Source organism: Triticum urartu, chromosome 2A, assembly GCF_056163025.1.
Source record: "Triticum urartu cultivar PI428250 chromosome 2A, HENAU_Tu73, whole genome shotgun sequence".
NCBI lineage: Eukaryota > Viridiplantae > Streptophyta > Magnoliopsida > Poales > Poaceae > Triticum > Triticum urartu.
The window spans coordinates 187,383,450-187,399,732 of record NC_141874.1 but is presented as its reverse complement, the minus strand read 5'-3'; the positions used below and the strand labels follow the sequence as shown (position 1 = coordinate 187,399,732).

The 16,283-nt window shown below is 45.8% G+C and overlaps 1 protein-coding gene across 1 annotated transcript; it reads left to right on the top strand.

The window, feature by feature from the left end:
- Positions 1–5,269: 5,269 nt before the first annotated feature.
- Positions 5,270–7,194, top strand: LOC147984472 (uncharacterized). The gene is made up of 4 exons (XM_087539760.1): positions 5,270–5,640; positions 5,808–6,180; positions 6,655–6,686; positions 6,833–7,194. The coding sequence occupies exons 1-4, from the start codon at positions 5,270–5,272 to the stop codon at positions 6,981–6,983; spliced, it is 927 nt and encodes a 308-aa protein (XP_087395886.1). The 3' UTR covers positions 6,984–7,194.
- The last annotated feature ends 9,089 nt before the right edge of the window (positions 7,195–16,283 follow it).

Here is a 16,283-nt window from a genome sequence, read left to right as displayed (position 1 = left end):
TTGCAGTACAAAGGAAGTTTGACTGTCCTGAAATCACCATAATTTTCGACCACATTTATTAGTCACTGTTGACCCCTCGAACACCCCCTCTTCCCCCAACCCGGACACCACCTGGTCGCCAAATCGCCACCCAACCCCACTCACACCTAGCCCAAACGTTCAGGTTTCATATCCAGCCTATATCTTGCCGGATACGGGTGTAGAAGATATGTGCAAGTCACGATATATTGATCGGGCCCATATGCACGTATACATAAGTACATAGAGGAGCCACGTACTCAACTATACAAGGAAGGAGGAGGGCTTGTTGTACAAGAAATACACATGCAATATTTACATCTCAACACCCCCCTAGTCGAAGCGGCACCATGGTCGACACAAAGATTGAATCGGAACTCTTCGAAGGACGCGGTAGGCAAGCCCTTGGTCATGATGTCAGCAAACTACGGGAAAGTGGGAATATGTAACACGCGTACATGGCCAAGAGCCACCTGCTCCTGAACAAAATGGATATCAATCTCAATGTGCTTGGTGTGTCGATGATGAACCGGTTTGATGTAGAGGTAGACAGCTAAGACGTTGTCACAATAGACAATGGTGGCCTTGTCAAACAGAGACAAGAGCTCGTGAAGAAGCTGACGAAGCCATGAACACTCTGCAACGACGTTAGCAACCGCGCGGCACTCTGCTTCAGCACTGGAGCGAGAGACAATAGGCTGTCGCTTGAACGGTCAGGAGATGAGTGATGGTCCAAGATAGACGCAATATCCAGAAGTGGAACGACGCGTATCGGGGCAGCCGACCCAGTCAGCATCAGAGTATGCGGTCAGGTCCAGAGAAGACGAAGCTTGGAGTGACAACCCCAGATCCATAGTGCCCCGGATATAGCGAACAATACTCCCCCCGTCCGGTGAAGAGTGTACATCTAGATATTTTAGAACAAATTATGGAGTCAAGTAAAAAATGCATTGGAAAAGTGCAAGCCACCATCTCTCTTCTCTTTAATTAATCAACCCCCAATGAGCTAAGTGCATGTAGAAATTAAGAAGACCATGTGTAGATTGTTATTGGTCTTGATTACCGTGTGATGAGAGAGAAGTATTTTTTCTAGTTTAAAGTACATTGGAAAGATAGAAGTACACTCTTTTGTGGATAAAATTTGAAGCCAAACATACACTCTTTACCGGACGGAGGGAGTACACTTCACCGAGGTCCAGTGAGCATCATGAGGAGCATGCATGTGGAGGCACACCTGCTGCACATCGCACTGAAGCTCCGGACGAGTGAGGATGAGGTACTGAAGAGCACCAACAATCAACCGGTAGAACGGAGCATCCGAAGCTAGAGAACCATCTGTGGCAGAGAGCTTAGCCTTCGTATCGATAGGCCTGGCGACGGGTTTGCAGTTAAGCATCCCAGCACGGTCAAGAAGCTCATGAGCGTACTTCCGCTGATAAAGGAAGAAGCCATCTACTCGACGAATAACCTCGACCCCGAGGAAATAGTGCAGAGGACCCAAGTCCTTAATGGCAAACTCAGCATGAAGACGATTAGTGAGTTGTCGAAGAAGAGCAGTCAAGCATGCTGTCAAGATGATGTCGTCGACGTAAAGCAGCAGGAAGACGATATCATCGCCCTGGTGATAGACAAACAGTGAAGCATCGGAGCGAGTGGAGCGGAAGCCAAGCTGATGTAGAAATGATGCGATGCGCTGGTACCAGGCGCGAGGAGCCTGCTTGAGCCCATACAAAGACTGAGAGAGCGGCAAAGATGGCGGCGTGATCGTGGCCACCGGCGTAGGTGCCGCCGAAGATGCCAGCGAGGTTGGCGAGTGCACCGGCGAAGAGGCCGGCGAGGCCGATGAGGGAGTCCTAGATTAAGGGGTCCTCGGGGTTCGACCTGTTGGACATGGGCCGGACTGATGGGCTGTGAAGATACAAGACCGAAGACTCTCACCCGTGTCCGGATGGGACTCTCCTTGGCGTGGAAGGCAAGCTTGGCGTCCTGATATGAAGATTCCTTTCTCTGTAACCGACTTTGTACAACCCTAGTCCCCCCCGGTGTCTATATAAACCAGAGGGCTTAGTCCGTAGGGATGAAGAATCATATTCGTAGTCATACAGGCTAGAATGTTAGGGTTTTAGCCATTACGATCTCGAGGTAGATCAACTCTTGTAATACTCATATTCATCAAGATCAATCAAGCAGGAAGTAGGGTATTACCTCCATAGAGAGGGCCCGAACCTGGGTATACATCGTGTCCCCTGTCTCCTGTTACCATCGACCTTAGATGCACAGTTCGGGACCCCCTACCCGAGATCCGCCGGTTTTGACACCGACATTGGTGCTTTCATTGAGAGTTCCGCTGTGACGTCGAAGACAGGATTGATGGCTCGCCTTGTTATCAAGGACAATATCACCGCCGGAGGTGCCCTGACCTCAGGCCAAACCCTCCGGCTGGGTGGCTTTACTATGACTGCCCCTACGGCCGTTAGGCCAACGATGACTTCTCGGGTCATCGAAAACCACCTCGGTGTTAGCTCTGAATACTCTAAGCAGATGGATCCAACTGAGTTATCGTCTTTGAACGAGCTCCTAGATCGCATCGCCGCCCTGGGGGTCTCCACGAACTACGATCGGATCGGGCTTAAACCCGACTAGAGAGAAATTAAATCTCTGCCGATCAGCCACCAGATAGCGGTAGTCGAGGAGCAAGACGACAATTCTTCCTCTATATTGAGGACGAACTGGGTTCGGATCTCCGATTTCGAAGAACCGGACACCTACCTTCGGAAAGACATAGCTCGCCCTCCGAACCTAGAATCGGACGACGGGCCTGAAAAATCGGTCAATATCCCGGAGCCCGAGCTATTAAGTTCGGGAATTCTTCAAACTTTGGATTCCAAATTGGGTCAGGGTTCGGATTTAAAACCACCCACCCAGATAGACGCGATCTCAGGAACATACGATAGCAGTCTCAGGAAACAGTCCATCACTTTTGGGCAAGATTTCTTCTGAGCAAAGACAAGATTAAAGATTGCCGCGACGAAGACGTGATCTTAGCATTCTGCAATAATTGCACGGATGAAGGACTCCTCAACGCCATCAATCGCCGTCGCGTATTACACTTCGCTGACTTGGCAACCATCATACAAAAGTACTACGCAATGGAAAGTGCCTGGAAAACTCAGGCAGCTCTCTGGGAACCACCAGTTTCCACTCAACCCTTCATCCGGACAAAAAGGATGCATCCTCGTGATGCACCAGATCCAATAGTAAAGAAATTTAAGCACACCACAAGGTGCGGAACCATTCTGGAAGGATGGCTCGATAGGCCATGCAAAATACATGCAACGCCGGACACCATACCAACCCACAGCGGCGAGGATATCCTCACCAAAAATACACCAGTGCAATACCCTCTGGAAGACTACGACCCCAGCGTATTAACAGTCATCGAAACTTTCACTTCAAACAATCGGCGCAAAAGGGCTTTCCACAACCTCGCCGAAGTCTGCCTAGTCATAGAAATAAACCCTTGGAACGAAACGACCACAACTTTCATCGCCAGTGATGAACCAAAATTCTGAATAGTCAGGGCACCAGCCGCCTTGGTCCTTAATCCAATTGTGGACAGATTCCGGCTCACCAAAGTGCTCATGGACGGCGGCAGCGGATTAAACCTCATCTACAAGGACACGCTCAACAAAATGGAAATTGACAGGAGCCGCATCGAGCAAAGTAGCACGACCTTCCGGGGAATCTTTCCTAGTCGGGAGGCGTGATGTGCAGGAGAATTATCGGTCCGAAGAGATAACCTTCCAAGTGGCCCCTTTCAACAACGGATATCACGCCTTACTGGAGCGAGACGCATGTACACGCTTCCAAGCTATACCTCATTATGGGTACATGAAGCTCAAGATGCCCGGGCCAAACGATATCATCACTCTTGCCAGTGATCCGGACATAGCACTCCGCGCCAAAAATAAAACCGCATCCCTGGCCCTCGAGGCATTATCTGAAATACTCATGGCCGAAGAGCTAACCGCGCCGCGCTCTATTGTGGATAGGGATGACGTAATCCTGGACAAACGACCCAAATCCACCTCCTTTAAACCAGCAGATGAAATAGTCAAATTTCAAGTCCACCCGATGGATCACAAGAAAACATCATCCATCGGAGCACAACTCGACCCAAGTGTCGACGCCGCACTACGAGAGTTCCTGCGTGAGAACTGGGACATATTCGCCTGGCACCCTTCTGATATGCCAGGAATCCCACACAGATTGGCCGAACACAGCCTCAATATATTAAAGGGACATAAACCGGTCAAGCAAACACTGCGACTTTTTTCCGAACCCAAATGACAAGCCATGGGGGAGGAGCTAGCCAAGTTACTCGAGGCCGGATTCATCAGAGAAATAAAACACCCGGACTGGCTAGCAAACCTGGTGATGGTACCAAAGAAGGGTAAATCCTGGCGCCTATGTGTCGATTTCAAAGACCTCAACAAGGCCTGCCCTAAGGATCCCTTCCCCCTCCCTCGCATCGATCAGATTATTGATGCGACCGCAAGACACGACTCACTATGTTTCCTCGATGCGTATTCCGGATACCATCAAATCAAGATGAAGGAGTCCGACCAAGCCGCAACGGCATTCATCACCCCATACGGGCCTTTCTGCTTCAACACTATGCCTTTCGGGCTCAAAAACGTGAAGGAAATATGCCCTAGAGGCAATAATAAAGTTATTATTTATTTCCTTATATCATGATAAATGTTTATTATTCATGCTAGAATTGTATTAACCGGAAACTTAGTACATGTGTGAATACATAGACAAACAGAGTGTCACTAGTATGCCTCTACTTGACTAGCTCGTTGAATCAAAGATGGTTAAGTTTCCTAGCCATAGACATGAGTTGTCATTTGATTAATAGAAAATTCCTTATATAACACTATTTTAAATATTGGTTCCCTATTTAACACTCAAAAAAAATTTCTTCCCTAAATAACACCAAGTGTAATTTTTTTTACCTTTCTAACACTTCCGTCAAGTCCGTTAGCATATGTCGTTAAGATCTGGATTGACTGATGTCAGTATTTTCTCATTGGACGAAATTACCCCTTTGAGGAAAAAGAAAAATAGGGACCAAACCGGTCTCTCTATTCTCTCCCGACCTGACTCTTCTCACCCCCTTTCTTCCCAACCCTAGAGGCGGCGGCGGCAAACCTCCCAGGCTTAGCGGCGGCGGCGGTGGAGGGCTATGGATGGCGGCAGTTCTGCGGATGGAGACGGCGCCACGGAAGACGGCCATGGCGCGGCTGCGAACGACGGCCATGGCGCGGCTGCGGACATGCCATGGCTTGCCGATGGCGCCGGCGGGGCTGAGGTCAGGTCAATCCAGGGCGTTGGGCTAGCCTCGGGCTGCGGTGGGGTTGAGCCAGCATCGGGCCAGGCCGGAGACTCGGCTACAGCTGGCTCGGGCCTGGCCGGTGGCTCGGCTGTAGCTGGCTCGGGCCAGGGCGCGGCAGTGGCTGGGGTCTCCGGCGAGGGCACGGCTGGGTCGTTCTTGGCAGCAGCTTCAGGCCAGGGCGATACTCAGTTGCCGCCAGCAACATGGGCGTGTCCAGATGGGTAAGGGCCAGTCCATCTAGTAGCAATTATCATGATTGTGCTAGTTTGTGTAGCTGTGTATTTGAGGAAGAGATCTTTTCACTTAATTTCGGTTGATGATCAGATTGTCTAGCAATACTCATGCATATGTTTAAAGCAAAGTTTAAAGTTGTCTTTTTAATTCACAGGATGCATCCAAATTCGAGTTATTTGCTCAAAATTAAATTGTTTGGCAATCCAAAGAAAGCTCGAAAGGACATAAGATGTTTTTGTTTTGAGAAGGTCATCAATTGTGACTTGACAAATTATAAGGATTTGGTCGAGTCAATTGTAGAGCAGTACCCGCCATGTTATTTGGAAGCTGCACATGTGCAATATTATGACTATGCTCTTAAAAACTGTCCAGAAGTAAAATCTGACCAAGATTTAATGATTATGTTTGAAAAACACTCGGAGACAAAGGTGTTGCATATGATTATTGCATATTGTGATCCCTCGGAGCCATATGAGCCTATCACCGAGTGGGATGAACCTAACAGCAATATAGAACATGAGGATGATACTTACCTTCGCAACCCAATCCGTGCCCTATTTGCAAGGAATACGGGCACCATTGGCATAAGTGCAAGAAGGGTAACAAAGATGACATTGCTGCTTTCATGGCTGTGAGGTAATCTACTATCCATTCTACTCTCCTATTGCATGTTAACTACTTTCTTGCATTATTGTTTTGTAATCACCTATGAATGTTCACTACTTTCTCATTTCTCGTGTAGAGAACCACCAAAGAAGAGGAGGAAGACTATTAAAACATCCGAGTCATCCATTGTGCTAAGAGGTGATGACGCGCCGGCAGCCGCTATGTATTTTCCACCAAGGTTACCGATTCTACACCAATGCTTGTTCCAAATGATAACTGAGTTTTTATTTGTGCCAAACGAAAACTGAGTTCGATTTGTATGTATTCATGTAATCCATAGCCAAAACTTGGAAACTACAACCAAGAAGAAGGGAAAGCATAACCAAACATTGGAGACTACAAACAAGAAAAATGCAAAAGGGGGAAAAGGTGACCTTTTCTATTTCTGGATTTTAATATCACATATTATGCATAGTTGATATTGTTATTTGCTGCCATACATGTATCAAATATATCCATATGTATTGTTGTCATACATGCACTACAATAATTTGACAGCCATGTTGTTATTTTAAGGGCCACAAGGAAGATGGAGCTTGCTAAAAAGGATCAAAACAATCCGATGGTGCCATTTGACATCCCTGCAATGGGCACTAGAAGCAAAAAATCTTACCCAACTAGCCCTGCAATGGGCACAAGAAGCAAAAGGCGGCTCAGCTTGTGAACTTCTTTCACTTAATGTCACTTTTGTTGCTGCTCATGTCATGTTGTGTGGACTTGGAGTAATGTATGTGAACCTGGGTATGATGTGAGCCACTTTTGGGTTGCTAATATGATGTATGTGTGGACTTGGAGTAGTATGTGAACCTGGGTATGATGTGAGCCATTTTTGGGTTGCTAATATGATGTATGTGTGGACTTAGTAATGTATGTGAACCTGGGCATGATGTGTGCCACTTTTGGGTTGCTAATATGATGTATACGTATGATGTATGTGAGTTATATATGTGTACTTGGATGTGAGTCTGGATGTATATGGAGTGCCTCATGCCATTGGCAAATTTGAAAGGTGTGTGTTGAAAAATATACATATGAATTGTGTCATATGTTCTGCCCAATTTTGAATTAAATTTTAAAATAAAAAACTGTCCAGAATTGCATGTTTACAAGGAAAGTTCTGCCCAATTTTGCAATTAACAGCAGGAAAAAGTTATTGATCCCCATGTGAATGATTTTGATCACAAGTTGCATTAGGGGTAAGATCGTCTTTTCATGTGCCATTTAACACCGTTAGTACTCAAAATAGACGGAAGTGTCACAAAGGGAACAAATTTTAACATTGTTGTTAGATAAGGAAGAAAAAGTTTTATGGTGTTAAATAGGGCACAGAAATTTAAGCGAGTGTTAAATAAGGAATTCTCTCTTTGATTAATGGGATCACATCATTAGAGAATGATGTGATTGACTTGACCCATTCCGTTAGCTTAGCACGATGATCGTTTAGTTTGTTGCTACTACTTTCTTCATGACTTATACATGTTCCTATGACTATGAGATTATGCAACTCCCGAGTACCGGAGGAACACTTTGTGTGCTACCAAACGTCACAACGTAGCTGGGTGATTATAAAGGTGCTCTACAGGTGTCTCCAATGGTGCTTGTTGAGTTGGCATAGATCGAGATTAGGATTTGTCACTCTGATTGTCGGAGAGGTATCTCTGGGCCCTCTCGGTAATGCACATCACTATAAGCCTTGCAAGCATTGTGACTAATGAGTTAGTTGCGGGATGATGCATTACAGAATGAGTAAAGAGACTTGCCTGTAACGAGATTGAACTAGGTATGAGGATACCGACGACCGAATCTCGGGTAAGTAACATACCGATGACAAAGGGAACAACGTAGTTTGTTATGTGGTTTGACCGATAAAGATCTTCGTAGAATATGTAGGAGCCAATATGAGCATCCAGGTTCCGCTATTGGTTATTGACCGGAGACGAGTCTCGGTCATGTCTAGATAGTTCTCGAACCCGTAGGGTCCACATGCTTAACGTTCAGTGACGATCGATATTATGAGTTTATGTGTTTTGATGTACCTAAGGTAGTCCGAAGTCCCGGATGAGATCAGGGACATGACGAGGAGTCTCGAAATGGTCGAGACATAAAGATCGATATATTGGACGACTATATTCAGACATCGGAAAGGTTCCGAGTGATTCGGGTATTTTTTGGAGTACCGGAGAGTTACAGGAATTCACCGGGAGGGTCAATGGGCCTGCGTGGGCTTTATTGGAAATAGAGGGCAGCAAGGAAGTGTGGGGTGCGCCCCCCTAGGCCCAAACCGAATTGGTTTAGGGCTTTGGGGGCCGGCCCCCTCTTTCCTTCTCCTCTCCTCCTCTTTCCTTCCCGTCCTAGTTGGACTAGGAAAGGGGGAACCTACTCCTAGTAGGAGTAGGATTCCCCCTTGGGGCGCACCCTATGAGGCTGCCGGCCCCCTCCCCTTGCTCCTTTTTATCCGTGGCCAGGGGGCACCCCATAGACACAAGTTGATTGTTCCAAGCCGTGTGTGGTGCCCCCTCCACCATAATCCACCTCGGTTATATCGTAGTGGTGCTTAGGCGAAGCCCTGCGTCGGTAGCATCATCATCACCATCATCACGCCGTCCTGCTGACAGAACTCTCCCTCAAAGCTCTACTGGATCGGAGTTCGTGGGACTTCACCGAGTTGGACGTGTGCTGAACTCGGAGGTGCCATACGTTCGGTACTTGGATCGGTCGGATCGTGAAGACGTACGACTACATCAACTGCGTTCTCATAACGCTTCCGCTTACGGTCTACGAGGGTATGTAGACGATACTCTCCCCTCTCGTTGGTATGCATCACCATGATCTTGCATGTGCGTAGGAATTTTTTTGAAATTACCGTGTTCCGCAACAGTGGTATCAGAGTCAGATTTATGCGTAGATGTTATATGCACGAGTAGAACACAAGTGAGTTGTGGGCGATACAAGTCATACTTTGGTTCGGCGGTATTGTTGGATGAAGCGGCTCGGACCGACATTATGCGTACGCTTACGCGAGACTGGTTCTACCGACGTGCTTTGCACACAGGTGGCTGGCGGGTGTCAGTTTCTCAAACTTTAGTTGAACCGAGTGTGACTACGCCCGGTCCTTGTTGATGGTTAAAATAACACTAACTTGACTAAATATCGTTGTGGTTTTGATGCGTAGGTAAGAACGGTTCTTGCTCAGCCTGTAGCAGCCACGTAAAACTTGCAACAACAAAGTAGAGGATGTCTAACTTGTTTTTGCAGGGCATGTTGTGATGTGATATGGTCAAGACATGATGCTAAATTTTATTGTATGAGATGATCATGTTTTGTAACACAGTTATCGGCAACTGGCAGGAGCCATATGGTTGTTGCTTTATTGTATGAAATGCAATAGCCATGTAATTGCTTTACTTTATCACTAAGCGGTAGCGATAGTCGTGGATGCAATAGTTGGCGTGACGACAATGATGCTTCGATGGAGATCAAGGTGTCAAGCCGGTGACGATGGTGATCATGACGGTGCTTTGGAGATGGAGATCACAGGCACAAGATGATGATGGCCATATCATATCACTTATATTGATTGCATGTGATGTTTATCTTTCATGCATCTTATTTTGCTTAGATCGACGGTAGCATTATAAGATGATCTCTCACTAAATTTCAAGGTACAAGTGTTCTCCCTGAGTATGCACCGTTGCCAAAGTTCGTCGTGCCGAGACACCACATGATGATCGGGTGTGATAAGCTCTACGTTCACATACAACGGGTGCAAGCCAGTTTTGCAAACGCAGAAATACTCGGGTTAAACTTGACGAGCCTAGCATATGCAGATATGGCCTCGGAACACTGAGACCGAAAGGTCGAGCGTGAATCATATAGTAGATATGATCAACATAGTGATGTTCACCATTGAAAACTACTCCATCTCACGTGATGATCGGACATGGTTTAGTTGATTTGGATGACGTGATCATTTAGATGACTAGAGGGATGTCTATCTAAGTGGGAGTTCTTAAGTAATATGATTAATTGAACTTTAATTTATCATGAACTTAGTCCTGATAGTATTTGCATATCTATGTTGTAGATCAATTGCTCGCGTATAGCTTCCCCGTTTTATTTACAATATGTTCCTAGAGAAAACTATATTGAAAGATGATAGTAGAAATGATGCGGACTGGATCCGTGATCTGAGGATTATCCTCGTTGCTGCATAGAAGAATTATGTCCTTGATGCACCACTAGGTGACGGACCTATTGCAGGAGAAGATGCAGACGTTATGAACGTTTGGCAAAGCTCGGTATGATGACTACTTGATAGTTTAGTGCACCGTGCTTTATGGCTTAGAAACAGGACTTCAAAAACGTTTTTGAATGCCACAGAACATATAAGATGTTCTAAGAGTTGAAATTGGTATTTCATACTCATGCCGTGTCGAGAGGTATGAGACCTCTGACAAGCACTTTGCCTACAAGATGGAGAAGAATAGCTCAGCTAGTGAGCATGTGCTCAGAATGTCTGAGTACTACAATCATTTGAATCAAGTGGGAGTTAATCTTCCAGATAACATAGTGATTGACAGAGTTCTCTAGTCACTATCACCAAGTTACTAGAACTTCACGATGAACTATAATATGCAAGGGATAACAGAAACGATTCCCAAGCTCTTCGTGATGCTAAAATCGGCGAAGGTAGAAATCAAGAAAAGCATCAAGTGTTGATGGTTGACAAGACCACTAGTTTCAAGAAAAGGGCAAAGGAATAAGGGGAACTTCAAGAAGAACGGCAAGCAAGTTGCTGCGCAAGTGAAGAAGCCCAAGTCTAGACCTAAGCCTGAGACTAAGTGCTTCTACTGCAAAGGGACTGGAAGCAGAACTGCCCAAGTATTTGACGGATAAGAAGGATGGCAAAGTGAACAAAGGTATATTTGATATACATGTTATTGATGTGTACTTTACTAGTGTTTATAGCAACCCCATAGTATTTGATACTAGTTCAGTTGCTAAAGATTAGTAACTCGAAACAGGAGTTGCAGAATGAACAGAGACTAGTTAAGGGTGAAGTGACGATGTGTGTTGGAAGTGGCTCCAAGATTAATATGATCATCATCGCACACTCCCTATACTTTCGGGATTAGTGTTGAACCTAAATAAATGTTATTTTGTGTTTGTGTTAAGCATGAATATGATTTGAGCATGTTTATTGCAATACGGTTATTCATTTAAAGTCAGAGAATAATTGTTGTTCTGTTTACATTAATAAACCCTTCAATGGTCATACACCCAAGGTGAATGATTTATTGAATCTCGATCATAGTGATACACATATTCATAATATTGAAGCCAAAATATGCAAAGTTAATAATGATAGTGCAACTTATTTGTGGCACTTCTGTTTAGGTCATATTGGTGTAAAGTGCACGAAGAAAATCCATGCTGATGGGCTTTTGGAATCACTTGATTATGAATCAGTTGATGCTTGTGAACCATGCCTCATAGGCAAGATGACTAAGACTCTGTTCTCCGGAACAATGGAGCAAGCAACTGACTTATTGGAAATAATACATATTGATGTATGCGATTCGATATGTGTTGAGGCTCGCGGCGGGTATCATTATTTTCTGACCTTCACAGATGATTTGAGCAGATATGGGTATATCTACTTAATGAAACATAAGTCTGAAACATTTGAAAAGTTCAAAGAATTTCAGAGTGAAGTGGAAAATCATCATAACAAGAAAATAAAGTTTCTGTGATCTGATCGCGGAGGCGAATATTTGAGTTATGAGTTTGGTCTGTTGGGGAACGTTGCAGAAAACAAAAATTTTCCTACAGTTTCACCAAGATCCATCTATGAGTTCATCTAGCAACGAGTGATCGGATTGCATCTACATACCTTTGTAGATCACGCGCGGAAGCGTTCAAGGACGGGGATGAGGAAGTCGTACTCGACGTGATCCAAATCACCGGAGATCCTAGCGCCGAACGGACGACACCTCCGTGTTCAACACACGTACGGTCAGCATGACGTCTCCTCCTTCTTGATCCAGCAAGGGGGGAGAGGTTGATGAAGATCCAGCAGCACGACGGCGTGGTGGTGGATGCAGGGCGTCACCGCAGCAGGGCTTCACCGTAGTACTGCGAGAGGGAGAGGTGAAGCAGGGGAGAGGGAGGCGCCAAGACTCAAGGTGTGGCTGCCCCCTCCCTCCCCCCTTTATATAGGCTCCCCTAGGGGGGGCGCCGGCCCTAGGAGATGGGATCTCCTAGGGGGGCAGCGGCCAAGGGTGGAGTAGCCCCCAAGGCAAGGTGGGGCGCCCCCCCACCCCTAGGGTTCCAACCCTAGGCGCATGGGGTGGGCCTAGGGGAGCGCACCAGCCCACTATGGGCTGGTTCCACTCCCACTTTGGCCCATGGGGCCCTCCGGGATGGGTGGCCCCACCCGGTGGACCCCCGGGACCCTTCCGGTGGTCCCGGTACAATACCGGTGACCCCAAAGCTCTCTCGATGGCCGAAACTGCACTTCCTATATATAATTCTTCACCTCCGGACCATTCCGGAACTCCTCGTGACGTCCAGGATCTCATCCGGGACTCCGAACAACTTTCGGGTTACTGCATATTCATATCTCTACAACCCTAGCATCACCGAACCTTAAGCGTGTAGACCCTACGGGTTTGGGAGACATGTAGACATGACCGAGATGGCTCTCCGGTCAATAACCAACAGCGGGATCTGGATACCCATGTTGGCTCCCACATGCTCCTCGATGATCTCATCGGATGAACCACGATGTCGAGGATTCAAGCAACCCCGTATACAATTCCCTTTGTCAATCGGTACGTTACTTGCCCGAGATTCGATCGTCGGTATCCCAATACCTCGTTCAATCTCGTTACCGGCAAGTCACTTTACTCGTACCATAATGCATGATCCCGTGATCAGACACTTGGTCACTTTGAGCTCATTATGATGATGCATTACCGAGTGGGCCCAGAGATACCTCTCCGTCATACGGAGTGACAAATCCCAGTCTTGATCCGTGTCAACCCAACAGACACTTTCGGAGATACCCGTAGTATACCTTTATAGTCACCCAGTTACGTTGTGACGTTTGGTATACCCAGAGCACTCCTACGGTATCCGGGAGTTACACGATCTCATGGTCTAAGGAAGAGATACTTGACATTGGAAAAACTCTAGCAAACGAACTATACGATCTTGTGCTATGTTTAGGATTGGGTCTTGTCCATCACATCATTCTCCTAATGATGTGATCCTGTTATCAATGACATCTACATGTCCATAGCCAGGAAACCATGTCTATCTGTTGATCAATGAGCTAGTCAACTAGAGGCTCACTAGGGACACATTGTGGTCTATGTATTCACACATGTATTACGATTTCCGGATAATACAATTAAAGCATGAACAATAGACAATTATCATGAACAAGGAAATATAATAATCATTTTATTATTGCCTCTAGGGCATATTTCCAATAGTCTCCCACTTGCACTAGAGTCAATCATCTAGTTACATTGTGATGAATCGAACACCCATGGAATTCTGGTGTTGATCATGTTTTGCTCTAGGGAGAGGTTTAGTCAACGGATCTGCTACATTCAGGTCCGTATGTACTTTACAAATCTCTATGTCTCCATTTTGAACACTTTCACGAATGGAGTTGAAGCGACGCTTGATATGCCTGGTCTTCCTGTGAAACCTGGGCTCCTTGGCAAGGGCAATAGCTCCAGTGTTGTCACAGAAGAGAGTCATCGGGCCCGACGCATTGGGTATGACTCCTAGGTCGGTAATGAACTCCTTCACCCAGACTGCTTCATGTGCTGCCTCCGAGGCTTCCATGTACTCCGCTTCACATGTAGATCCCGCCACAACGCTTTGCTTGCAACTGCACTAGCTTACTGCCCCACCATTCAAAACATACACGTATCTGGTTTGTGACTTAGAGTCATCCAGATCTATGTCGAAGCTAGCGTCGACGTAACCCTTTACGACGAGCTCTTCGTCACCTCCATAAACGAGAAACATTTCCTTAGTCCTTTTCAGGTACTGCAGGATATTCTTGACCGCTGTCCAGTGTTCCTTGCCGGGATTACTTTGGTACCTTCCTACCAAACTTACGGCAAGGTTTACATCAGGTCTGGTACACAGCATGGCATACATAATAGAACCTATGGCTAAGGCATAGGGGATGACACTCATCTCTTCTATATCTTCTGCCGTGGTCGGACATTGAGCTGAGCTCAATTTCACACCTTGCAACACAGGCAAGAACCCCTTCTTAGACTGATCCATATTGAACTTCTTCAATATCTTATCAAGGTATGTGCTTTGTGAAAGACCTATGAGGCGTCTTGATCTATCTCTATAGATCTTGATGCCTAATATATAAGCAGCTTCTCCAAGGTCCTTCATTGAAAAACTCTTATTCAAGTAGGCCTTAATGCTGTCCAAAAGCTCTGTATCATTTCCCATCAAAAGTATGTCATCTACATATAATATGAGAAATGCTACAGAGCTCCCACTCACTTTCTTGTAAACGCAAGCTTCTCCATAAGTCTGCATAAACCCAAACACTTTGATCATCTCATCAAAGCGAATGTTCCAACTCCGAGATGCTTGCACCAGCCCATAAATCGAGCGTTGGAGCTTGCACACCTTGCCAGCATTCTTAGGATCGACAAAACCTTCCGGCTGCATCATATACAGTTCTTCCTTAAGATAACCGTTAAGGAATGCTGTTTTGACGTCCATTTGCCATATCTCATAATCATAGTATGCGGCAATTGCTAACATGATTCGGACGGACTTTAGCTTTGCTACGGGAGAGAATGTCTCATCGTAGTCAACCCCTTGAACTTGTCGATAACCCTTAGCGACAAGCCTAGCTTTATAGATGGTCACATTACCATCCGCGTCTGTCTTCTTCTTAAAGATCCATTTATTTTCTATGGCTCGCCGATCATCGGGCAAGTCAGTCAAAGTCCATACTTCATTTTCATACATGGATCCTATCTCGGATTTCATGGCTTCCAGCCATTTGTCAAAATCCGGGCCCGCCATCGCTTCTTCATAGTTCGAAGGTTCACCGTTGTCTAACAACATGATTTCCAAGACAGGGTTGCCGTACCACTCTGGTGCGGAACGTGTCCTTGTGGACCTTCGAAGTTTAGTAGGAGCTTGATCAGAAGTATCTTGATCATCATCATTAACTTCCTCTCTAGTCGGTGCAGGCACCTCAGGAACATTTTCTTGAGTTGCGCCATTTTCCGGTTCAAGAGGTAATACTTCATCAAGTTCTACTTTCCTCCCACTTACTTCTTTCGAGAGAAACTCCTTCTCTAGAAAGGATCCATTCTTGGCAACAAAGATCTTGCCTTTGGATCTGAGGTAGAAGGTATACCCAATAGTTTCTTTAGGGTATCCTATGAAGACACATTTTTCCGACTTGGGTTCGAGCTTTTCAGGTTGAAGTTTCATAAGCATCGCATCCCCAAACTTTTAGAAACAACAGCTTAGGCTTCTTCCCAAACCATAATTCATACGGTGTCGTCTCAACGGATTTCGATGGAGCCCTATTTAAAGTGAATGCGGCAGTCTCTAAAGCATAGCCCAAAAATGACAGCGGTAAATCGGTAAGAGACATCATAGATCGCACCATATCCAATAGAGTGCGATTACGACGTTCGGACACACCATTACGCTGAGGTGTTCCAGGCGGCGTGAGTTGTGAAACTATTCCACATTTTCTTAAGTGTGTACCAAATTCGTGACTCAAGTATTCTCCTCCACGATCTGATCGCAAAAACTTGATTTTTCTGTCACGTTGATTCTCAACCTCACTCTGAAATTCCTTGAACTTTTCAAAGGTTTCAGACTTGTGTTTCATTAAGTAGATATACCCATATCTACTCAAGTCATCAGTGAGGGTGAGAACATAACGATA

What these genes read in the sequence shown, in the direction of transcription:
- LOC147984472 (XM_087539760.1), top strand. Translation starts at nt 5,270, where the DNA reads ATGGATGGCGGCAGTTCTGCGGATGGAGACGGCGCCACGGAAGACGGC. An exon ending in ACATGGGCGTGTCCAGATGG is followed by an intron (nt 5,641 to 5,807) that starts GTAAGGGCCAGT and finishes TTTAATTCACAG; the next exon opens with GATGCATCCAAATTCGAGTT. An exon ending in ATATAGAACATGAGGATGAT is followed by an intron (nt 6,181 to 6,654) that starts ACTTACCTTCGC and finishes CAAACATTGGAG; the next exon opens with ACTACAAACAAGAAAAATGC.